This window comes from Cyphomyrmex costatus, unplaced genomic scaffold (assembly GCF_001594065.2).
Source record: "Cyphomyrmex costatus isolate MS0001 unplaced genomic scaffold, Ccosl1.0 scaffold149, whole genome shotgun sequence".
In the NCBI taxonomy this organism is placed as follows: domain Eukaryota; kingdom Metazoa; phylum Arthropoda; class Insecta; order Hymenoptera; family Formicidae; genus Cyphomyrmex; species Cyphomyrmex costatus.
The window spans coordinates 483,236-509,759 of record NW_017275488.1 but is presented as its reverse complement, the minus strand read 5'-3'; the positions used below and the strand labels follow the sequence as shown (position 1 = coordinate 509,759).

At 38.0% G+C, this 26,524-nt stretch overlaps 2 protein-coding genes across 2 annotated transcripts in view; one reads left to right on the top strand and one right to left on the bottom strand.

Annotated features, from left to right (window-relative positions):
- LOC108783373 (trans-2,3-enoyl-CoA reductase Sc2) overlaps positions 1 to 26,524 on the top strand; it is a 104,047-nt gene that overhangs the window by 4,185 nt on the left and 73,338 nt on the right. The window lies entirely within an intron of this gene.
- Positions 2,734 to 11,160, bottom strand: LOC108783372 (facilitated trehalose transporter Tret1-2 homolog). The gene is made up of 7 exons (XM_018551920.1): positions 10,935 to 11,160; positions 6,121 to 6,254; positions 4,756 to 5,002; positions 4,394 to 4,678; positions 3,662 to 3,914; positions 3,170 to 3,510; positions 2,734 to 2,888 (listed from the first exon to the last, which is right to left on the bottom strand). Exons 1-7 carry the CDS (start codon positions 10,995 to 10,997, stop codon positions 2,751 to 2,753), a joined length of 1,461 nt encoding a protein of 486 aa, XP_018407422.1. The 5' UTR covers positions 10,998 to 11,160; the 3' UTR covers positions 2,734 to 2,750.

Sequence of the window (26,524 nt, the reverse complement as noted above, 5' to 3'; positions counted from 1 at the left end):
CATACTTTTGAGAAATGCATGGGAAATCGTCGAAAGCAGAAGACTTAGATAAATAATCAAGATTAGTTATACAGATGAGAATCTCACCATCTCGCAGATATTTAGTATAGTTGCTTTCAACGTTACGCGTAGTACATGTATGCATTAATATTTTAATAAAGCTAATAGTATGAATTTCGCTCTATCGGCTTTGCGAAATTATTATAGTAATTTGTGGTATTGTCGGGAATTTGTTTATCAGCTATATTGCATCGTATCGTCGCTAATTGCGTAAGTTCCACGAATACGATAGAGATATATGTATATAATATACAATAACCAATGTACACAATACGCATCTTATATGAAACATATGTAGATATATCTACAAATCGATATTGTCGTAGTTAAGTCAATGACGCCTGTGCTACGCAACGAGGCCTCGATATATGCTGAGGTTAGCAAAATGTATTTTGCTTACGTCCGCAAAAAGTATACTCTATATATTGTCGTAAACTTGTTTAATAACGCGAATGCCCCTGCAGCGCACTAGCTGTAAAAACATCGTTTTTAGCGTTAGTAATTGCCTTTTACCTTTTCTCTCGAGGCTCATCGCAATATTCTCGAAAGAAATGGCGCTCGAACACCATTAACGGCTGAAAATATAGCAACAGCATTATTGCAACTCATTGCATATATTGACTACTTTACAGAAAGACTAGCTTGGCAGTCTACGAGCAGTCTATCGAGCCTATTCTAAGGACTCTGTTAATATTAAATTGTTTACTTTTGTGGTATACATATCTTTTTCGCGTAAAATATTGTCATGCTTTCCTACTTGGAAAGTACGGTATGATAGCATTGCCTCTTGACGCGAATAAGCTTTGAATATTAAGAACTGATTAGTAAAGGATGTAATTCAATTCGATGAAGAGAACTGTATTTCCGGAAATTAATATAAAGTTGCAGATAACACGACAAGCATAAAGTAGTTTATACGTTTAAGATTTTACGTAGATTTAATCTGATACTAATATTTATTTAGATATTATTTTGTATCATTTTTGATCGATTTTTACAATTATATATCCTTTACATTTTCAAAAACACCTCAAAGAGTTACGATACTGAATAATTAGTGTGGAATGGGCACAACAATTTATGTCATTTACTAAATAAAAAATTAATCTAGCTCTGTATGATTTCTGAAAGCAAAAATGTGATATCACGCTTTCTTTTTAGAGAAATTATGTAAGAAGTTACTATTTAAAGCTCGATGATATAATTTCATTATCAGTCGAGAAACGATTTAATTATATTAAAGCCAGACGTGAAGGCAATTTGTGATTCGGTTTACTCGATTATTTTTTTTATACTGATTTTTTTTCCTCACGCAAATATTCTCTTTACATCCTGATAAAGATATGTTATTATTAAGAAGATATGAATTTAAAGGGATTTTTTTCTGTAATACGATCTGCTGCTGATGAAATTTTGTAATTATCAAATTAACACAAAACTCTATACCAGTTTATCGAGTAGAAAATACTTCCGCTCGTTAAATGCATCCGGAACAAAAGATTCGAAACGACCAATCGACCATATACGCATTTCTGTTTGAGATCGTAAGCCACGCGTAACGATGGACGGTCTATAACCGATGAGAGAACTTCCGACCGCTCGTTTGTATCGCTTTTCTTTTTAGATCATAAATAGCACGTCTTATAGTAGATAAAGGCGACTGTATCCTTGCCGAATGTTCTGCATTCTCGCTCGTAGTGTACTTGACCTGGTCCATATCTACCACCTCGCGAATACTTATCTAATCTCGACAGGCTTCTACAGAGCTTGAGATAATCGTCGTCGAAGGGTAATTCGTCTTCCTCTCGACGATACCTGTTACGTCGACGATAATTGTCGTAGAGTCTCTCCTCTCGAGTGCCATCCCTACCGCGGGCGGATGGGAGATACGCGACATCGTCGAGTTCCAAATCCGTTAGATCCTGCAGGCTCTTTGGATACGTGCGCCGTCGTTCTCCCTCGGGGGAGTCGCGTGTTTGATCCTTAAAGTTGATGGTCCTGCTGCGCCGCGGTAGGGTCGAGTAATACGACCTCTCGTCTCCATCATGATTGATGCCGTTTCTTAGAATCGGCTTGGAGACACACAGACCTCCCCTGGCAAGGTCCAAGTCTCGTCTCCAGGTGTCCGCCGCGTCGTAATCCGTTTCTGCGTACTCGCGCCTGTTGGCACGACGGGGTTCCGTCGCGTTGAAACGACGAACGTAACTCGCGTCGGCTCGCATTGGGTCCCGGGGATAAGTGCTGTTGGAGTACACCACGCGTTTCTTCTGACCGCCGTTCCTCCGTGGCCGCTCGTAATCAAGATTCACGTGTTGGCGACGACGGTTCTCGCTCATTTCTCGAACAACTCGCGGCGGAGGGTCGTTCCTGATCACGTCGCCGTTAATCCCGAGCATGTCACGACGCGGTGTTTCGTCGACCGAGCGACGAATCGGTAGCAAACCGCGAGACTGCATAAAGCTCTCCACGTTTCTGCCGATTCTATTGGTCTTCTCGGCGAAGATACCGCAGTAATCCGACAATTTGCGATGAGCGACGCGCGCAGACGGCATCGTGATGCTGGAAGTCGCAATTGACGGATCGTTGCGGTAAATATCCCGCGGATCGTGCTCGTTCGGATAAGCACCACCCGGTAAAGGCTTGTTCGCCTTCTCTAAGTTCGAGAGACCCCCCGTCAGCGAGGCCTTATACTACCGTGCTTGCGCATAATCCGGATTCATCTCGTCCAGCTGCTTGCCCTTCGTCTCAGGCACGCAGCAGACTACGAAACACAGTCCGCAGACCGCCACGGCAGCGTAAAACCAAAAGGCTCCATGTAGACCGAGACTCTAAAAAGAGAAGAAGTTCTCACAATTTAAGTTATTAATTGCAAGATTACAGAAATTGATCGTTCATTAATTGTAGAGAATAATAGTATATATAAGTAAAATGTTATATCTGGGCAAATTATTCTAGCAAAATAGTGTTTAGACAAAACGCTATGTTCCTTCTTATGGATTTTCTCGTTTAAAATCTTACTTTACATAATCTTGAACTTAGTTTCTAAACTTATAAGAGTCTTTATGGATCTAAGCAACTTGTTAATCAACTTAAAAAGAAACCTCCTCACCTGCTGAAAGTCCATAAAGAGCTTGATCCCGAAAAACGCGCAAAAGTAGCTAAAGCTCGTGCTAATGCTGGAGCCGAGGCCGCGGTACTCCAGCGGAAATAGTTCGCCAATCAATAGCCAAGAAATTGGCGATATGCCCAGGGCGAGGGCGGTCGTGAACACGAGTACGCAGAGTAGCGGTATCCAGTCGTGCTGGCCCACCACCGCCGAGTCCACGTAGCCAAGATTTTGCGTTTGCGACACGTAATACGCGTAGCTGCCGAAACCGGCGAGCGCCAGTGACATGAAAACGGTACTGGCTATCAAGAGCGGTAGTCTGCCGACTATGTCGATCAAAAATCCTGCGAGCGATATCATTTCAGTTAAATATGATAAATTCAAACATCTCTAACGAAAGAGAAAATAATTTGTTTTATTTACGTCATAATCTTATTAATTATGAAATTTAATTTTGCCGAGATTATCGATATTGTTTGAAATTGTTTAATGTACCTGACAATAAAGAGGCCAATAGCTGTACAAATCCGATCGCTATGGTCGCTCCGTGAGGATTCATTCCACCTAGGGTCTGACGAAAAATAAGTACCGCGTAGTAATTAAATGCATTCGCGCCGGAGAATCGCTGGAAGAACATCAGACCGCACGTGATAGCGATGGGTTTGTATAATCTTGGTGTAAACATGCTGTTCTTAAAACTTAGCTCGTACTGCTTAGCCCTCGAAGCCAGAATATTTGTTTTGATGACCTGAAGGCATATCATTAATTGCATAATTTATAGCAATCAAACCTCGTTCGCGATTGACACTCGTTGATTCGTGTCCAAAGAGAAAGATATAAGAAGGAAGCCGCTCTATTAATATTAAATATCAAAGGAGTAATTAAATCCGTTTTGTTATTTTTATAAATATAACTTTTATGTCTATATTAAAATGTAAATCAATCTGGTTAGTTTTGAAGTAAATAATATATTCATATTAACATATTCACTTGATAAATAATAAATTAATAATGAGAGTCGAGCTTAATACATTTCAGTCAAATTTAATTTTCTTGGGTCAAATAAGTTAAACTATTTAACTCCATTGTTCTAGTTAAACGAGATATTGAATAAAAACAGTGGCAACCTATTGAAATGATTAAAACTAATTTAAGTCGTATAATTTGATATTATGAATTCAACAATAATCTGAAAGTTATCCATTCTTCGTAAACTTTGAAAATTACCTGCAATTCGTGTCTTATATCGACGTGTTCTCCGCGCAGCCACTGCAAACTGTTAGCAGCCTCGTCATCTTTGCCGTTTAATACAAGATATGATGGTGTCTCTGGTATAAAGAGGGTCCCCAAAAAGAGCATTGACGGCGCGACGGCCACTAGTAGAGCGCTTTGCCGCCAATTCAGATATGTACCGGCTATGTACGACAGCAAGACACCAACGTGACCGAGCACTTTCAACATCGCCGACAAACATCCGCGAATGCCCGGCATCGAGATTTCCGATATGTACACCTGCCGAAAGCAATTGCTCATACGTCGACTGAGGTTTAATTTTAAAATCATTCGAATCGAATCTCTTTTTTTTTTACCTGCGCCACCATGGTGATGACTGAACAGCAAAGTCCGCCGATGAAACTTGTGATGTACACCAACTCCACGCACGGTGCGACGCCCGTCAAGACCCAGGCCGCTGCCAGAGGCAAGGATGTCATGCGTAAGGCCAAACGACGACCTCTCCGCATTATCCAGTCACCGATCATGGCACCGAACCACGCGCCCAGCATGGACAGCGATGCAACCCACGAAGCTTCCTGTTGCGTAACCGAAAAAGCCAACCTGCACAACAAAGTGTAAACGCGATTAGAATCGTGCGACAGCATTATACATATATTGTCTGAACTCTTGGCGTAATTCAGGCGCGTCCAGGAGACACTCTCGATGTATTGGGTATTGTTCTCAGAATGCCAAGGCAGACGTCAGGTGCAAACGTAATCGCTCTTGGCAGCCGCGTCTTGGTTGTCGAGTATTATTTGTGAACAGCTCTACTTCCCAGTTGAGTTCACATGTTGTCGTTGCAGTAGACGCATCCCGGAATTAGCAACCAAGAACGTGACGCTCGAATAAGCCACCGCGTGGATATAATTGTCCTCGACGTTTCAGATTGAAATCCGATATTATTTAACAAGATAAAACTTTCGTTCGTGTAACACGGAACAGAGTGAATGTTTTTTTTTACATGCATTAGATGAACTATGTTAACATAACATTTTCATAGATTATATTGACATAAAATATTTTTATAATTTGATTCGAAATGAAAATAATAAAAAAGCATATTTGAGATATATACTTCATTACTTTCATTGTGGCAATAATACCGCAAAAACCGATCAAATTATTTGTGTTTACGTGCTTTCCATCATAAATTTTACAAGTAATTTGATCGGTTTTAGCGGCGTTATTATTACGACGATGAAAATAATGAAATATATACAACATAAAATACGCTCTTTTTTATTTTTATTTCAAATCAAATAAGAATTTTATTAAGTTTATATTAACAGCTATGAGAGATATTATATACATACAATATACATTATATTTATATATATATTTGAATCCAAATTGAGTAATATAAATATACAAAAATAGACCAAAAGATTACGCGTTTGTACTGTAGCCACTCCATTTAAACTTGATCTTTATGGAATTATTTAATGTAAGGTCTATTTTTTATTCCTATACTAGACTGTATTAAAATCCTTTTTAATATATACACTATGTTATTTAGTTGTATCTACAGAAGCACAATCAGAAAACAGATCTTCAGCGCGTTGATTCTTATATGCCCTTAAATATCTTAATTTATTATTATTATTCTACACATTAAGAGTCGGATATATTTATATAGAAAACAGACCTTTTTATATTTAGTTAAGCATTTAAATTCTTACCACGTATCATTGTTGGGTGATTGATAAAGATGAGGCGGTTGATTATCCAAAATGGAGTCTAACGCGGGCGAGGTGTAACCCTTGGCCAAGCCAGAGGAGAGAGTTCCCATAGATAGTGCCAGGGTCGCCAGTACCTATCAAGATAAACAGGCTCTAATGAACTCACGCGTGAAATGGTCTTTTTATGTTGACGTGAAAGAATTTATGCAGGAACGCGGTATAACACACCGGTGCGAACGTCAACTTCGTTTATTTTACGTCGGCAAGTGACTGAAATTTACGCCTGTTGTGTATTCCTTTTACCGCGTTCTTTGTGGGCGCGCATACCGCTCTATATCATAGAGTCCGGCGACGGTGTTGAAAGAAGTCGTTACTTCCACAATGCGATCTACGTTCACTTCATGGAATATATTTCTGCATTGCGCACGTTTTCAATTTAAAAGCTTTCGATTTGCTATATCCATGTTATCGAAAATCTATCGTTATAGAAACATGGAGTTCTTCTCTCTTATATCGAATCTCCATCTCTTGTAACGTCTCCTAATCGAGAAGCACTCAGAACAGCGTTGAAATCGTAACGCTAGGTATAAATCCGTCCGTTGCGCATCATGATGCTTCAGTAATGCATACATACATCCAGAGCGAATGCATCGCGCATTTGTGCTACACGGGGGTGCAACTGGCGAACAAATTGCTAGCCGCAAATTGAAAGCTGGGCTTGGCCCCTCACGAGGAATACTAAACATTTCGCGTGGCCCCGCATTTATGTGCATGCATATATATACATCTGCAACATATACGGATTCAGTTTCAAAGTACCGCGACGCTGTGTACGTCGACGCTATAATACGCATCCTTCGCGCGACGCGTGTAAGTTCTTCTCGTGTGGTATTCTCTATGCAACTACGGGTGCATATCGCTTTTCCAAACAACGATATAACTTTGTCAGGAATGAATTCGCGCGAAGAAAATTTCGGAATGTTCAAGTATGTGAGATTACTATTTTTATAACCATTTTATAACGATGCAAATATCTAACGGCAATGCTTTTTTTCTACGGATATGAATTCATGATTCTTTTCACTGACTCATTAAAACTTAAACCTCAAAGTAAGACCTTTCAATCTTATCTTTATCTCCGTATGCACGCTCAGCATCCACGATCTTACGGCGAATGATGACGTAAGATATCTGCGCGAACTCTGTGTGTCTATTTCTTTGTATTCAGTAGACGTATCTTTATGCGGTACGTGCACTTTTTGCGGTGCATGAATTTCCTAATCTAAATTAGACAATCTTATTGGTGTTCCAATTCCTTTCCGTTAGAGATAAGTAGGTTAAATGACTGAGAATACTATTATGAGAAAATATGATATTAAATTCATAAATATAGAACTAATAAAATATTACGTAATTTCTATTTGCTATGCTAGTATGAGAATGCACTGCGGTAAACCAGAAGGTACTCGTTGTTCTCGATTTTTTAATATTAAATATATTCTGTAATATACTGTATTCTCGATTTTGCATACTACAAATTTTTGCTTGAAAGAACTTTCTTCCCGTAACTTAAATGGCTTTAGTTTCTTAATTCGTATTATTATTCAATTTATTTCCTTATTGTTAGAACTTATTGTTAGTATCATTTATCTTGCACTAGAAAATACAACGTGCTCGTATCGATCCATAAATCCACGTTAGTCACGATAATCATAAAAATTCACCGATATTTCATATTAAATTTTTTCTTACCGCACTGTTGACGTTTATAATTTACAATGTCAACATTGCGATAAGTCAAAGTTTAATACGAGTATTGATATCGACGTATAGCGTAGTGCGAGCAATAAAAGTACCGGTAATTCGGTTTTAAGTTTTTGTTAGGATATATAGTTGTTGTACTCAGATGGTGTTGAGTGAATTCAGAAATCGTGGTATCGAGCGCGGATCCACTTTGATCACTGTGTGTTTCATATTCCTTGAATGTGAGCTTACGTTTTATTATTTTTTATGGCTTCCGCCGTAAGTCTTGCGAGCGATATTTTCTTATTGTTCTGAACCTTGTAAATAGCTAAAATTGTTGTGTAGCGAATTAATTGTTCATTAAACATGTAGTTTAAGAGACTACAATAGTAGTGTTCTATGTAAAAGCTCAAGAGTTTTAATGTGCGATGACCTGTCGTAACTCATATTCGTGGCGCGCGGGACGACGAGCGCATATTCGATAAGGAATTTCAAGCGGCGCCGCCGATCCCACATAAATTTGCATGCACTTTCAATTATCTCTCTCGCCATTAGGAGCAGCGAGCGTAAACGTCCGTATAGTACGCGATTAGACGTGTCGCCATGTGTAACCTTTCTATCGTCTCGCCAGAGAGGCGCATGATACCGTTGTCTCTCTAGTCGACAATAATGCGTGGGACGCCAAGTGCCACTTTTTCTTTCCTCCATCTACGCCCAATGACCGTGCGAAAATTATAATACAATCCGAGACATAATTTTGTGCGTCTTATCGATTAGTTGGAATACGAATATAAAGTCTTGACTTCGAAGAAGGACAAATTTACGACTACATTCCCGCTTTCCATTCGAGATTCGTAATTACGATAATACATCGAGTTACAAGTTCGGCTGATGTGTCGCGAGAATTCAAACTATTTACCCTGTAGTTAAAAGCGAATTGCGTCGTAGCTTTTAGATTTGTTAGTAGATTTGTATAGTTATTATCAGGATGTTCTTAATCTTGTTGGTCTATTCTACATATTTGAGAATGTAATTTTTTATTAATTTCGAAAACTTTTTCTTTGATATTTTTGATGATTTTGTCTATTAATATATGATTTTTTTTTTTTTTTTCAATAAAAATTTATTATTTTTTAGAGCTTTTTAATCATATTGACACAAGCGATATAATTATATGGAATACAAATTTGTGAGAAAAATGTTCGATTATCGAATGTTGGATTAATTAGGATTGACGGGGATCTCAGAATATTCTGGTTAAATCTATAAAATAAATCTATAAAAATGGAATCTTGATCGATAGAATTTTTTGGTTTGTCCATTTTCAACCAGACATTTTTCTCAGTGTAAATTTAAATAGGCCAGCAGGGTCCCTCTCTAATAATTTTTCTTTAATCCCTGTAATAATTTTTATTTTGTGCCACTATTGATTTTTTGGAGAGTGTCCTCGGAGGCTCGAATAAACCGTGGAAAATAGTCGAATGCCATGAATCTTAATTATGCATATAATATTATAATACGATATGCGCGAGCAGCAACAGCGGTAATGAACATGAGTATACGAGCGCGCTCGTCTGAGTCGCTTTCTTTAACTAATTATCGAGCCGCGCGATGAATAGCGCATTCAGGAAAATGTTGGGCACGGTAGCGAGCGCCGATATGTTTCCCGTTTCTTGAAGCGTCGGTGGAGAATTTGGTATATTAATTACGGTTTACGAGACGCGTTGAGAGTATACGAGGGGCGTTTATCTCGGTGCGATTCGCTGCATATTCGCGATATCGCAACAATGTCGATGGCGAACAGTTTTTAACAACACGAGGGATTTTAACGAGCTAAAAAAAACACATATTCTCACGCGAGAGCATATTTTCCCTTCGAATGTAAGAAATTCATGCTCGGAAACACTTCTGGCGATATTATTTTTGGGCGTTCTTTCACCCTTCTTTCACCCTTCTTTTGCGCTTTCTCTTCCTCTTTCCGCTTCTCTTTTCTCACTCTCGGACACGACGTTAAAAGCTCGTTTGCATCGAGCCGTGCGAAATACTCGGAGCAGTTCCGTAAGCGCGGGGATGTGCGTCAGAGCGTCGGGTCGAAGTTAGCCGAGGGAGCCATTAGCTTAAAACTATTAGTCGAGGGGTAAAGGCTAGAGAGAAAGGGAGAGGAAAAACGAGCTTTAAAAGTCGTCTCCCGCTTATACGATTATGAGGATGGTCGGTCGGGTGCTGTGCGCAACTCGGTGTATGTGGGTGTATACGATGTCGGTCTTCTCTTGCTCTCTCGAAAGGCCTCCATGTGCATGATACTCATTTTAAACCGGACCACTCAATTACGCTCGGTGCTGTCTTCGGTGTTTGCATATTAATATGGCCTCTTGCCAACCAGAAATAAAAAGATTCGTCTCACTATCTCACTCGATTATTTAAGAATCGCGTCCTGCCGATGGTGAAAAAATACAAATTGCCACTAAGGTCATACCTTCTATGTACTTTTATTACCATTTTTAAGCTGCGTTTAAAATGAAATTTTAATCTTTAAGTTTTAAACCTTGTAAGAAATTGATTATTCTCCTCACATTTGATTATGATTGGTCAATTTCTTACTGCTTGAGGTTTAAAGCTTAAGTTTTATGTCTTAAAATCTCGTTGCATACGCTGCTAGAACGGTTTTGCTAAAACATCTAAAAATTCAGCTAGATACTAATCTGAAAATAATTTTGTTAGACCATCAAAATAATTGAGTAGAATACTCAAATTGATGATGATAGAATGTCAACAATTTTTGCAAAATTATCATTAGGTATACTTAAGTGTTCTAAGTAATTATCTTGAAGGTTCAATAAAGTTATTTTCACAGATGCCTATAATTTTTTAGATATCTTAATAAAATCGTTTTGCGTTTTTATATGTCTTGTCATACAAATTTCTAAAATATAGGTACATGCTATATGATAGTGTCATCTTGTTTACTTAGTTGATACAAAGATGATCATTTATTATTAGCTGATTATTAAATAATGATTTATTATTAAATTTAATGAACTAATGATATAGTATCTATTAATGATATATACTTGTGACATGTGATGCGGCCTCGTTGCCGTCGACGTCATGTGTACCACGGAAGCCCTGGGCATTTTAAAATTATCCTCGCCCTCGTCGGGTATCGTTGTTACCTGCAACAAAATGCAAATGATGATCAATACCACCGATAACTAAGTCAGCTATCGAATTGGTTTCTTTTTTATTTCGTGTAGTCAATTTCTCCAAAGAGAAAGAGAATTATTCTAAGAATCTTTCTAAATCTCGACTTCTCGATGAGAAGAAAGTATACGACTAATATTTTCATCACGAAACTCTTTGCTGATAGGACGCTTTCCCGCCCTCTCTCTCTTCCAGTCTGCTGATCACGTTAGCTGCCCTTTGGGGACGGGAGTGGACCGTCAATCATTTGTATTATCTTACCGACTCAAACACAAGTCATTTAGGCAATAACCGAGTGGCTTAAGAGACGTTGCTTCTGTTAGAGCTGTCAACTTGGTTATTGCGTCAAGTTCATTGGATCGAATAACGAAAAGATATCTGTGACTTAGAGCCCATTAAATACACGGAAGTGCGAGCCATTTAGATACATTGTATTTTAGTGGCTGAAATTATTACCTACATTTTATGCATTGATTGTTCGACGATGATCGCAACGCGATGACCCGTGTGTGTTGGGATTTAGCGATCAACTTGGCGAGAGAGACGTGGGAGTAAAACGCGCGATAATCCGGGTTTACGCGTATCAGACGGTCGCTTTATTACGCTCGTACGGATTTAACGATCGACGGTCGTTATTGTTCGAGGACCTTCATCAATATGGACGCCGACCTTAATACCGGTGAATTTTCTTTAGAGAACTCTCGAAGCTCACGCTTCTTTTAAAAAGCGCACCTTAAAAGTGCCTCGTTTTCATTAAAGCCGAACGAGGTGGTCTGTATTAAGTCTTTCTCTTTACATCTTTTACAATCTTTTTACAGATTACAATGATTAATCAATATGAACGAACATTGATAAATTAAATCACTCATTAAATTTAATTATAATTCCATGGTACAGCTTAATTATAGTCTGATTACAGGCTATGAATATATTACACTTGTAAACGCGACGGCTGCTGTAATACGCTCGAATAACCTTGAGGCAGAAAATGTAGAGCCAGGCGTCAAGTAGTCGTTGGATCAGGCCGCCGTAAAATGACTTTATCTAAATCATTGTCAAGCACTCTCTCCATTAAGAATGGATCTCTTAGCCCGAAGGCGTATCCTTTTCATTGTTTATTTATGCGCACCTGACGGTGGCCGGGATCTGATTTCTTCAGCAGTTTAAACTCTTAGAGGCTTGCACACGCTCGCAGTTCGCGGCGTATTTATCTAAGACGACATTAGATATCCAGTGACACTTGAGGACTTTTCGATATTGCGCAATCGCGAGTGAGTTATATCGAGAGTCGTTCCGTTCACGCCTTTCGTGATTTACGATGAACTGGTTCTGCCTGACAAAATTTTGTACGCCTTTCAACTAAAGCTCGCACGAAGCTGTTCGGTGAGATTTAAGCTGTATCTATTATATGTGTATCTATAAAAAAAACACTTGACAAAGAAAATATTCTTATCTTGTGTATTGAGAAAAATGTTCAATCGATAAAAGAATACAACAAAAAATATATTTTAATAAGACCAATAGATTTTCTGATTATTATAAACAAAAATTCTGTTTAAAAATATCTGTAGAAAGTCTAAATTTTTTTAAAAGTAAAAAAAAAATTTTATTTAATTTATGTGCTTTAATCATGCACTGAAAAAATATTTTGATGTTTAAACCAATAAAAGCAACAAAAGCACCTTAAGAGCATCTTAAAAGCACATAAGAAGAATAGCATTTTGGGGAGGGGATGAGAATAAATAATAAAAAGAATAAATAAACCTTAAAACTTGCATCAACCGTACTGAAAAAAAATTCTAATTACATCAAATGATATTCTTGTTAGATGTTTTTATTGATTTAATCAGGACTTTTTTTCAGTACGACATTGAGACACGTAAGTTTAAGATTCTTTTTACTTTTTTTTTATTTAAGAAAAAAATTACGTTTTGTATAAACTAGAAATGTTTTCTAATAGTTAACATCTTCATAATGTGAGATTTCACATTCTGTGAATGTTTCAAATATCCTCTGACGAGCGTATAATCGTTTCAGTTAGCATCGACGATGCGAGCTAATAGCAGAGTACATCAGCGAAAATCAATAAGGAAGCATAAGGCGATGGCGAACGATGGGAATATTTCTCACTTAATGTCCCTTGATTATTATTCATGTGAGTGTTGCCGATTCCACGCGGCGTTGGTGGCTTCTTTTTATCCCCTGTCATCAAATCTCCGATTAGTCTATTTCACTTTGTCCTTCCTTCCTTTTCTGTCGTATCCCTCCCGCGCAGGCATGGCATCGCCGCAGCGTGACAAATGAGTTAGCCGATTTTCAATAATCGACAAGATGGCAGATAAGTCTCATAGAATCTAGCAAATGCGATTTCTCACGTTTCCTTCCTCCACCTAGATTCCATTCGCGGATTTATTTCCCCGAGTGCGCGGGCATCCCCCGGCAAATCGTGTCGCAAAATCAATATCTCGAGATACGCTAGGGAATTCCATGAGGACGATCACGTCGGAATAGAGTTTGCAGATAGTTCGCGAACTGTGCGGTGTACGTAACACTAACTTCCGCCTCATTCGTACCACCGTGAAAAACCTATCGCACGAGGGAATAAGAATGGAAGAATGGGGCTGACGCTTTCTTTCGTATATGGAAAGTATACTCTCGTGAAAACGTGTATAAATGATTATCGCGCGCGCAACGAAATGTGAAACGTGTGATTTCTTTCGTACGAATAATAATTTTACGTAACAGTAATGACAGTTTATATTCGTTTTGTTACGTTTCGGAATGGTAATACAATATTCCATGGAATATCGGAATATCGATAAAAAAACGGGCACGAGTCGCAAGCGCCGGCTCTGCAATTTATCTTTCCAAAGCGGAGCGGCGTAAAAACGTCGTTAAAACGCTTCGTACTATAAATTTCGCTTTGACCGCTCTTTTTCTTTGTAAATGCAGGACCAAAGATAACGAGAGTAAAACGGGCCTTTTTACATAGCTATCGCTGCGCTGCTATAATTGAACGGCGAGCGGGTGGTAAAAGCACACGCCTGGGCGAAAACGTTCGTCCTGGTGCTCGCGTTTCTGAATTTATAATTCAACACCGATTGCATTTACCTCGTTTCAGAGGAAATTGTATTCGTTATTGATTAATTGAAACCACATTTGTACGACGAGGAGACGGAAATTGCAGGCGCGGGATATAATTCGGAAATTAATAAATCTCGCGCGGGTGAGACTTGCGCACAGAGCGAATCGCGCGAGGCACGTAGCCTAGAACGTTTATAGTCGCGAGTAAATCTGTGCAACGTGCGCCTGGAAGGATCGTACGGCGGATCCTACGGATAGTGCACGCTTAATAATAATTTCGCGCCGAGATTTAATAAGAGATGCCGCGCGCTCTCTCACCAACCGAAGAACGGCTATGCCGCGAGCTAAAAAGGGGTTGGCCGCTGCCGTTTCGAAATCGTTTCCATCGCGCGTTCGTTCTTCGAGGGTACCGGAGGAAACGTAACTTAATTACTGATTTTTGCGATAAGGTGGGAAGCTCCGACCGACGTGAAATAAATGGGGGAGGCCGCGTGTGTAGGACGATCTTTGCCAGCGAGAAGAAATACACACAGAGTCGGGCTATACGTATATATATATATATATATATATAACCGCGCTATTAGAATTTTATCACTGCACCGCCGAGAACGAGCGGCGGAATAATAACGCGATATACGGGCTTAAGTGCACACTGCGGTGTATAACGATATATAAACCGAGTACCTAAGGAGGGGATCTTTTTAATCCCGCTCGCGCGATATTCTCCTCTCGCGCCAAAGTAGCTAGGTCTTTCTTATCAACTTGAAGTAATTAATTCCTAACTTGGCAATTTAATAATTTGAGATTAAACTCTCTGTACGAAACGACTTTTAACGAAAGATGAGCCCAGCATCTCCATATAATTGCCAATACACGCGACGAGTTATCAAGTACAGTGAGTGACTGACTGTACTTACGCGATGTATCATCTCGCATTGTAAACATCACATAGAGACGTGATTAATCCGCACGTGACGTTTATGAGAACGTATTACGTGTCATCCGTATTAATGTGAGACAAAAGCTTTTGTACGTTCTCTTGTGCAGTATCGATTCGCGTGTGCCTTACATTTGTTACCAAGACATCTACGATGTTTAGATCTGTGGGTACACCGCTCGTAATTACACTAATTCACGTGTGACAATTACGGCAAATTATAATGAAATTGCGTAACGCATACTAAGCTCTATACTGTCGACATTTCTCGTTCCGCTCACGTATCTCTTTCGCGAAGAGAAAGAAAAAAGAAGGTATAAATAGTATTAAAACGAAAGTATCTCTCAAGATCGTACTAATGTGAGTACACAACAATTAGGAAATAAAGACCTTAAACTGCCAAGTTAAAGCTTTACTGTTTAAATGATTCGGTGTGGACTTATAATTACATATTTAATTCTAAAATTACGCGCCAAATTTAATTTTCAGTCTTTAAACGCAATTCTAACACAACTATAATACAATAGTAATATTATAAATTAAATTGATAAGCAATTTAGTGATACTCGTAGAAATATCTTAATAATCTGATGCTGATAAGCATCTTAAAACCTGTAAATTTTATTGCGAAAAATATTAGTCTGTATAAATAAATTATTATTATCATCTTTTTTGCTAAATTAATCCGTACGTTGAATTTTCATGTAATCTTATTTATTTTAATGAATAATTTAATATAAAAAATATTCAGGTTAAAGATTCAAAGAAAATGTTTCGTCAGTCTTAATTAAAGTGGAAATATTTTAATGAATGCGTCCAGTGGCACGGTAAACGTCAAGAATCGAGAGGTCGCAGCTTTTAATTTCGACGCTTTTTGCTTCAGCGTTCTTTACTAGCTTTTACGAGGGGATCTTCTACGGACGGATTTCATTAACGTAAGCGTTTCTGCCTTGTATAAAAACACAAGGCGGTGGAATGAACACCGGAGATATCATTCGTTGCTTCGCACGGGTCGCCGCTCTTCATGTAAAACTCGTGAAGGCGTACGTCCGCTGAAACAAAATGCGCGTGATACACTTAATTGCTGGAATTTTGCTATGGGAGAGACTCTTTTATTCGTTGCGGCCGGGTGGCAGGAAAGAAAGATAAAAGATTCACCTCTTAAAAACATTTAATATCCCGCATTCAATAGTATTTCCTGTGTGTGTGTGTGTGTGTGTGTGTGTGTGACGTTGTAAAAAAAATATCCTAGTAAGCAATTTTATTTATGGCTCTACATTCAGATCGGAATTAAAAACTGCACTTCTGCAATTTAACGAGAGTCCTGCAAATTTGGTCGGGACATTCCGCCGTTCTTCAAGCGAGGTGTAACGTTCGCATTCGCATTGCTTAATCGCGCAAAGTTGTCTTTAAACTCGTGGCCATTAATTATACATGCATATACACGCAACTGCTGCGGCGCGTTACATTACTCAGCCAAGACTACGGTTCATTCATTAGAAAGTTTAATTTCAGCTCACGAACTTGGAGTTTCTCGCAACGTTATTCCATCGTTATTTCCGTAAAACCGTAATGTTTTCCTTCCTATCGTCTGGGAAAATTTAGCGATTCGGCAATCAATTTGATGACATCGCACAATTGACGAAATTAAAACCTGCCCACCACCTTCTTTTGCTGCTTGTTTCTGAATATTTTCTGTTGAGATTTTATTATAATTAACCTGCCATACATTTCGGGATTATCTATGTCAAGGTTTTTCAACCGGTGTACCGCAAAGGATCTCCAAGTGTGTCACGAAAATTTTAGAGACAGTAAGAAGAAGCAAAGAAATTAGAAATATAATAATTAAAAAGCTAGTGAAAAACGAGAAATAAAAATATTAAAAAAATTATATTTAAATTGTATTGTGTTTATTCTCTAAATATTTTAGTCGAAACGATATCATCATTACAATAAAATAACTTTTAAAATAACAAAATAAAACAATTATGATATGAATTTGGACCGATGGGAATAAATTGTAATTAAATAAAGGAAATCCTACATAATAAATTAAAATTCACTTAATATTATCGATAAAATAAAAGAGCTTTAGAGTTTCTATTTATTTTTTAATGTCGTGTTTACGGTATTTAATGAAAGACCTACTGAGTGCTGAAACATGTGCATTTAGTGTCAATTTTGGCTTATTATTTTAATATGCAACGAATTGAATAAGATTGATCTAAGCAAATTTAAACGCAAAGTCGATACACTGGTCTTTTGAAGTTCATTAATTATTAAATTGATTAAAACGCTATGTAGGATAGTGTTCTTAATAAAAAATAATAGTAGCGCAGAGGTTCGCAGACGATTAAATTCGCTGAGAGGAGGCGTTGAATCTCCTGCCAGCTCTTTTATCGTTCCCTTGCCTTTATCTCTTTCATCGCGTCAGCACGACGATGTGTCAGAGGGAATTTTTTTTGACGTGTTCGCGCGTTCACAGCTGAAAGCGATTCGGCTCGGTCGATTCGGTCGAAAAAGAGTAGCAACGGTGACGCGATGTACAACAACTCTTTCTCGCAAACTTCATTCCCGCGAGTCGTTGATCCGGGCAGCGATACTCTCTCACAGGGTTGATTTTCGTTTCCGTCGCGAGCAAACCTACACGCGCGCGAGCGGAAAGCGATAGTAAGCGGAAGGGTGAATCTCGGAAAACAGCTGGCAGATACGTCTGTTCGACTCTCCGAGATTTGGATTCACCGCCGAAGGAGAGCTGTGAAATACGACTTACATTCCGTATACTTTACGTTCTATTAGACTACTCTTCGCCTAGCTCACCATCCCGCGCCTTTCGCGCGCGCATTCGGGTCAAGTAGCTATGAATACCATATATCTAAGTGCGACCGTCTAAAGCAACCGGCCAATTTGTCCGTCATATTTCATCGCTGTCCGCCCGCTCTTCTTCCTCTTTTTCCGAAACGACCATTTGTCACGCGCGCGGATGATAGCTCGCGCACGCGACATTACGTCGAGTGGTCCGTGCGAAAAGATGACTTAGAGTAACTTATGCATGTCCGCCCCTCTTTCGCAGCTTACACGAGGTGTGCTCGAGCGAAAACACTTGGTCCCAGCTGGCGTTTTAACGGCCGCTCCGATAAAATGCGCGTTACGCGCATCATTTGCGTTGTACGCCGCGATACGCCATCATATACAGATTCTCTGTTTCTAAACAGTCGCTTTTTCTCCTGCACAGTTATTTATCGCTGGGGGTAGGTTGATTCAATTATCAAAATTAATTCTTTTAGGCTAAGAGGCAATATTTTTCGTATATTATAAATATTATTCGTGCCATCTGCCATGGGTTTAAGATTCTCATTAATATGAAATTATATTAATAGATATTAATCGATATCAATAATTATTAAATTGCTCGCCAGTTTAGTATTATTGCTCTAGTTCTGTTCATGATTGTGTTTCAAGATTGAAACAGATTTTGGTTTGCAAAATCAGATATGTATTATATGTAAATTCACACAAAAATATTTAAGCACTAAAACTTATTTCGACCGAAAAATAAGATTTTTCTTATTTAAATAAATTGTTTTAGTTCTGCATTAAGTTATCTTATAATTGCTGCATGAAGAAAAAAAAATTGTAAAATTTTCAACATGAATTGCTCGATTGACAATTGTTAATCTTTATTTTCGCTATAATTTTCGATAATTTAATTTGATGATGATTAAAATCGTTGCGATCTTTAAATTCGGAAATGAAATGTGAAACTCTTGGGAATAAATGGCGACAGGAGAGAAGAAGAGAGGGAGAAAAACCAAAGTGTAGAGAAAGAGAACGCGTCTCGTCTTTTTTGCTTCGGTAATAAATTCTCATGGAATTATGAATCGATGCGAAGGCGGATTCGAACGCTCAAGGCGTATTTACCCCGTAATCCCCGGGATACACGATGCATTTAGGCTGGAACTTCATGGGTAATGACCAGAACTCGATGTAAGTCACGAGCTCCAGTATTACGGGGGGTGAACACTCTTCACTTCCACGTTCCCAGCGCGAGAGATTCCCCCCCTTTCTACTTCTCCTCGCCATTCAGTTATAAGGATCATTAAGGGGTCGAGATCGGTTGACACAGCACGAACGTTACTTCGAAATAGCTTCAACAGAGATGCTGCTATCAAAACAATAAACCTCCTAATTTAAACGACAGTGGAATAACATAGCATATGGAGATGAAGAAATATTATGAATTTTGGAATTACAGAAATTATAGAGAGAGAGAGAGAGAGAAGAAAATATAACGATTTAAAACTTAATGAAAATATTGAAATATTTTAAAGAATGGTTATATTAAAAATGCAATAAAATAACATTTATATACCTATACAGGATGACAAAAAAATATCGGACCGTCTCAAAAACAAGATTATCGAAAAAGAAGTATTTCATACGAAAGTAAAGTTTTATTAAAAGCAATATCCATTTGACCTTGAGCGCAGCAGGTATAAAGGAAACACTTTAATGGTATCTGAACTTTTTATCAATCCATATAAGTATCTCGAAAAATATTTAAGCAAAAAAAGGTTTATTGCAACATTTTGAAAAGATTTTAATGTCAGCTACAAGAATGTTGAATGAAAAGGAAAATTTCCACAAAAAATTTATAACTCCTTTATACCTCATGGTGAATATTTAATGAAATCCTTCAACTTTTTTGAATGAAACACTTTTTTCTCAAGTATTTTGTTTTCGAGATATTTAACAGTCCAACTTTTCGTTCACCCTGTATACCTATTTCCATTTGAATATATATTTTTTCTCTTTCTATTTATAACAATTTTCTTGGAGTAGCATTGAGACAGTCCGTCTGTATTTTGCTTTAGAGAGGCATCTCAGGTGGCACGTTCGGAGCTTATGCTAAGAATAAATCTACGACGCCACGTGCCACGCATGTTGAATCTAGTACTCGCTTCTAGACAGCTTCTGTAACTCGCGATCCATTGATGCGTACAATTGAACCTTCTCTCACGAGAGATACGTTCTCGCGTCTCACTCACACGACGGGCGGCGTTCGTTCATCGGCAATATTTATCTCAACCCTGTTGCATGTCGGCCTGCTTGCGCGACTGGTTTCACGGCGAAAGAAAGCACGCCGCGCGAGTCAGCCGAGACGAAGAGGTGGACACCAGACGCACGCGAGAGAGAGAATTATCCGTCCACGTGGCGCGTGGTGATCCATGAATAAATCCTGCTCGATCAGGCTTTCTCGTGGATCTCTCTTTCTTTCTCACTGCCTATACTTTGGGAGACTTATACGCGCCAGACGTAACAGCTAGCGTGCTATTTCATCGGTGAGACGGAATTGACGTGTATCGGACGGATATCGGAGTCGAGTTGGTGCGAAGGATGCACAGCCCGTATTTCATCGGGGGTCCTGTTCCGATTTTGCGCGATAGCGCACTCGCGAAAGGTCGCTCCATCGCGACACTTCCTCATCGACTTCCTACGCAGTCGACGTTGAATTTTAGAATTCGATATCTTTTTTATTTCTTATTTTGATCTATATCAGTGACAAGTTACGAGTTTTCATCACATACTATTGAGAGGTTCACTCAAATTTGTGTTAATTTAACACAAGATAAATACGTTAGAAGATTACACAAATACAGTGTAAAAGAAATTTGTAAACAAACCGTGAAAGCATATTTTTTCAGTAAAATAGACATTTATAATTATATATGTTAAATTAATACACATTTTATTTATTCATCTTAGAATTTAAGTTTTTAAAAATATTTTTATGTTATTTGTTTACGTAATCATAAATCGTGTCATTAAGAAATTTTAACACGTTTCAATATAAATTTAACACAAATTGTTTAAATAATAATATAATCACATTATGTGTTAAATTAACACTCGAATGTGTTAAAAATACAAAATTTTAACAAAGACTTGAATGGAACGTTTTCAACATAAATACGAAATGTGTCTCGCTGTGTAATTCAACATATTGCAATAATATATAAAATTTACTTCTAAAACCAATTATGTCATGTCTTGTGGTCTCTTAACATTCATTTTGCATCTTGTTGGCGCACTACTTTGAAGTATCGCTTACCATGCACGTGATACGATGTAACGCGATGTAATTTCTCTGTCGACAGGGAGACACATCTTCCTTTCGTTGCATTTCTATGGTAACCGCCCTACGAACCGCATACAGGGGATCGTTTCTGACCTGTCGACCCCTCGTCTATCGGATCGGTGTCCTATTTCGACATCTTGCGACTTTACATGTTCAAATGAACGGACGACATTTGGGATCGAGCTGTGCGAGTTCCAATTACGTTGTTTCCGAATGAAACAGTCGTTCTTAAATTGAATTAAATACTTGATTGCTATAAGAATGTATAGTTATATCAAAATTATACTTTAGTTATACTTAATGGTAGTAATTACATTACTATTAATTATAATTAAATGTATTTTAAATACAGATTTTTTTCTCATAATTTTATTTTACTTTTACACATATCTTTGATCTCACCTAAGCAAACCATAAAACATTGCGATATTTAGAATCTCAAGTGACGTAATCTGGAATATTTTTCGGTAGAAGATATTGTGTTTCGATCTAATCACTATAATGAAGCGTTGATTTAACAGCACAGAGAGCGGACTGTACTACAAGCGCGCGAATGACTTGGAATTTCAACTATGTCCGAAGCTTCCAGTTTAGTCGTCACGTCTGCAAGTTGAGTGTTTAAAAATAAATTTAGACTTCACACTGACTAACCGTGGATACGAAACAACTGTTCAGCATTGAATAGAGTTATCATGCGTCTTGAGTACCTTGATGTTAATCCGAAACTAGTCCCGGGTTAGAAAAGAGGTCGTCTATTTACGTTCGTTACTGGAGCCCATTTCTCATACGTCCAATGAAATAACGTAAACATGTGAATGCAGTTAAATATAAATATTATAACGAAAATATAATATAGATAAATATTAAAGAATATTACGGTGTTATGAAAGAGAAATATGATACAGTGTGCTGAAAGATTGATAACGAGAATATATTATATAGATATTGCATAACTGGGACACACAACAGAATTGTGTATGACGTTTGTGCTGTTTCAATGATACAATATTAGCAGACGCAGGCAATGTGAAATCCAACGTAATTAGTTTAATCTCATCATCCATTATTTCCCGAAAACGCATTTTGGCCTTTATACACAAAATATACTCGCGTCCTATTTATTTGTTATTTATAATATTTGCAGATAAAATAAAATAATATTAGATCTTAGGAGTGCGTGCTACATGCAAAAACTTGTAAGAAGACACAAAGATTGCACAATCCGATATCTGGCAACATGTCTTACATTTGTTGAAAAATACCGAGCATTGGGTTACCCATGTGGATATTCACCCTTTTTCCTTTGTCGGGCAAATATTTGCAGGTCACACCTACTTCTCTTTTGTAACCGTTTCTTCAAGCCAGATTTATTGAAGTACGGAAATCTTATACGTAAACAGTACCCTTTTCTTGAGATGCAATTGCATCTTAAAATATCGGAAATGCACTGAAAAATAGGTTCTAATTAAACTAATAATTTTAATGAGGACCAACAGAATTTCTGGTTATGATAATTAGAAATTCTGTTTGATTTCATCAAAACGTCAATTTTATTGAACACTTTTGTCGATTTAATCAGAATATTGTTCTCAATGTAATCTTTGTATATTCAATTAATGGTTTATCCTGCTTTTAAATTTTAATATCAATTTTATTTTATATATTACGACACAAAAAAGTTAAAAGATGTTATAATATAATTGTTAGAAATTAAAGTGTAATTATAATATAGGATTAACTAGTATCGAACTTATGATGTATCGGTCTTTTTTTTATTCATATTATATTTTATCTTTGGAAGTTTGAAGAAGCAATTCGTCATACGTTTGATTCCTGGCATTAAGCTTGAGATAAAGTGAAATGTGTTCCCGTAACGCGAACGTTTACGTAGCAACGGAAGTCATTCACTAACTCCGTAGACGGGATATTCTAAATGTGGAACGTAGAATATCCGACGACGTGAATAAATAATGTCTCGTACGACAAAACACCATTTATATCACCACTTGGATACACGGAAGCAAGCTAACAAAATGTTTAATGTATGCACGAGACAGACGTAATATTGTACATCTGGATTAAGTTATCTTTTTCTTGACACATTTTTGAAAAAAATAATTTTCTCATGCATTTCTGTCGTCATTAATATGTATAATATTCATCGAGAAATGCAAATTATTATATAGATTTATTGTTATTATCGCGATATTTAATGTTCGAGAGATAAGACGTTTCCCTTTCAACATATAACCCGGTCAGGAACGATTTAACTAGGCCTCTCCTGGCGCCTGTTCCAGTATGCACGACTGCATCTTCGACCTACAACGTAGAGGCGACAATGAGTAATAGCGACGGTGAGAGATAACTGTAGCGGGAAGGGTACTCGGTCTTCTCTTCAATGGTAATCGCACTTTTGGTTTCTTCTATTCGACATTGTACGCGTTAGACTATCTCGCGCGGTGCATTTATTCGTATGTGTAGCGAACGCACAATCGGGACTTGCAAATGTGCAGTGGCACTTTTGCACCGTCCCCCTGGACACCCTGGCCCCACTATTGTTCTATGGGCATTTTAAAGAACACATTCGAACTCTGACATTGGCCTCGGCGCGCTTCACGGAGGGTGTTATAATAGACGTACCGCGTGCGCCCGTCCAGACCGGCGCGGCGGTGCTCATTCGACATTGATATGCATTACGGGGCCCTGATACACAGACCTCGAGCAGCCTTGAATATTTCTTATTGTAAAACAGGAACCACGGACCTGTATGCGTCGCCGGAGTAATCGACGTTTATATGCATAGTAAAGATAATCTTTCATGCATCGTTACTCGATCTTTGCATACGCAGGGCTGATATGCATAATAGAGATGCTTTTTTTTTTATGCATCAAGTCATCTTATGGGACACAGTAATAAAAGAAAAATTAGGAGCGGCCTAAGTGTATGGAAAATTTAAAATTTTCCACATGAGACACGAACGCTAATTATTAAAGCGCGCATTAATACTGTCATTAATACTGTAATATACGCGTTGAAATAAAAACCAAGCGAGCGATATAAAATAAAGTCGTCCAAAACTTGAGAAGGGCGGGAAAAGCGTCGCTCATATGTCGAACGTATATCGATTGTGGCTCCCTTTCATGGCTGTCCTGGGATACGCGATCTGAGCACCGCTGAGCCCTAGATACGCCGGTATATATGCATTCGATGTATTCAAAGGTGCAACCCTTTCATTAGCGTGTAGGCCACGCGCTCTATTATCCCCAACAAAACATCCGATTCCATTGTCACGTTGCGAACAATGCCGCGCCGCGGTCACGTGTTCTACTTTCGATCATTATTCGCGAAGTGTGCATAAAATTGGCAAATTGCGCCGCAATCGCGCTGCATGATGCGCAAAGTTTTTTCCTCTTGCATCACAAGTGATCTATCGCGACGAGCTGTTCACAGCTGATGTCTTCATGGTGGTCATCATGTGTGTGGAGATAAAGATCGTATCAATTAATAAAGACCCTTGTTCTCCTCTCACACAATGGCACTCGAACACATGCGATTACTGGCATTAGTCATTTTAAGTGATTTCTCATTTGTCGTATTTTTAGCGAACTGAAAAATTTGCATAAAGAAAAAAACCGAATGTAAACATTGATAATAGTCGAATTATTGATGATACCTTAAAAAAAGAAATGACTTGACTGAACCATCCGAGTGACTATGTAGAAATTTTGTTTCTTTGTTTGCTCGTAAAAAAATGCACGAAGGCACGTGCTCCACTTTTTACGGAAGGGGACGAATTATGCCAAACAGCATTCTATTCTTCTGCAACCAGTTTGCAAACATCACTCTGTTATTAGGGTTTAAATGGAGATTTTTCGGGGGAGCCCATACCAAAATATTAAGTGACAATACCGTGTGTATTTTTTTGTTAAAATCGCTCATTTTACGTAACACAAGAATTTAACCGAACAAAAAATTACGCGTTTAGAAAACATATTTAGAAATAGCAAAAAAATACGTAAAAGTTTATAATACTTCCTGTGTAGGATCAAAAACATTTAAATAATTAAATTGGAAACTATATGAGAGATACACAAACAATATTAGATTCAGATTTTAAATTGTAATTTGACTCTTATTCGCCATTTTTAACGTATTAATTATTGTTATATGAGAGATACACAAACAATAAATTTCCATAGTTTTTAGATATTTCTAATGTATGAAAAAAGAGAGAGGGAGTTATTTGAGAAATATTAATAAACTATAAGGATGATAATGAAAATTTTATGTACATCGCGATAGTAATGCATTCCTAACTGTAGCCTGAGGTATTAATATAATAGCGCTATATCGAATCTATTATATCGATCAGATCTTCGCTTATTAATGGGTAAATATTAGTCTGCTATAAATATTCGCGTGTTGTACCGGCAAAAAGCAACGAATAAGAAGTTGTAAATCTACAAACTTAGACTGATGCATATTTACGTCTTTTTAGTCTTTTATCATAGGAAGTACTCATTGAGTGATACTTTCGACAAGACAATCTATTGAAATAAGTAAAGATCCTTCGAAGTAACTCAACACATGTCAAATGTAATCACCGGATTACACGTGACAAGAATGTCACGTATGTATGCAGTACATGCATATACATATAGACAAGTTTCTCGATATGCTCATAGAGAGCGTGCCTTATCGCGCATAATTTCTCATCGCGAATCAATCTCTGCTTGAGTTAACGATAAAACAAGAAGATTCGATCTCCAGCGATATCTATCGCCGCGGGAATTCTGTAGCTTCCGGAGATGAAACGAGCGAGACGGATGTAGCGCGCAGGCCGTATTAATTACATGACGTAATTGACCGAAGCAATATGGGTTCGCTTGTAACGTTCCTGATTTACAGCATGAAATTCTAGGCGTGAAATTCTACTGTACGTATTTGTTCTGTACTTTCTTTAAATACTTACTACCACGCCTTGCTATTTCAAGTACGTTATTTTTAGTTAATGCACAGTACATTTCTATTTGATTCCTGTTGATTCGTAATGAATACCTTGCATAATTATTGTTCGAGACTTTCTCGGTTTAAAACTTGTATGTCTGCGCGTGATCTACTATGAGTAGCGTGCATTGTGAAAGGCACGTCTGCTTTCGAGCTGAAATCGATCAGTGTTGACGCAAGTGGCCACACAGTTCGGCTGGTGGAGGTCGATGTCCTCTCTTATTTGAATATCAACAATATCTATGAAAATACGATACATTGCTGCCTTTAGAATACAGATAGAAGCTGCGAG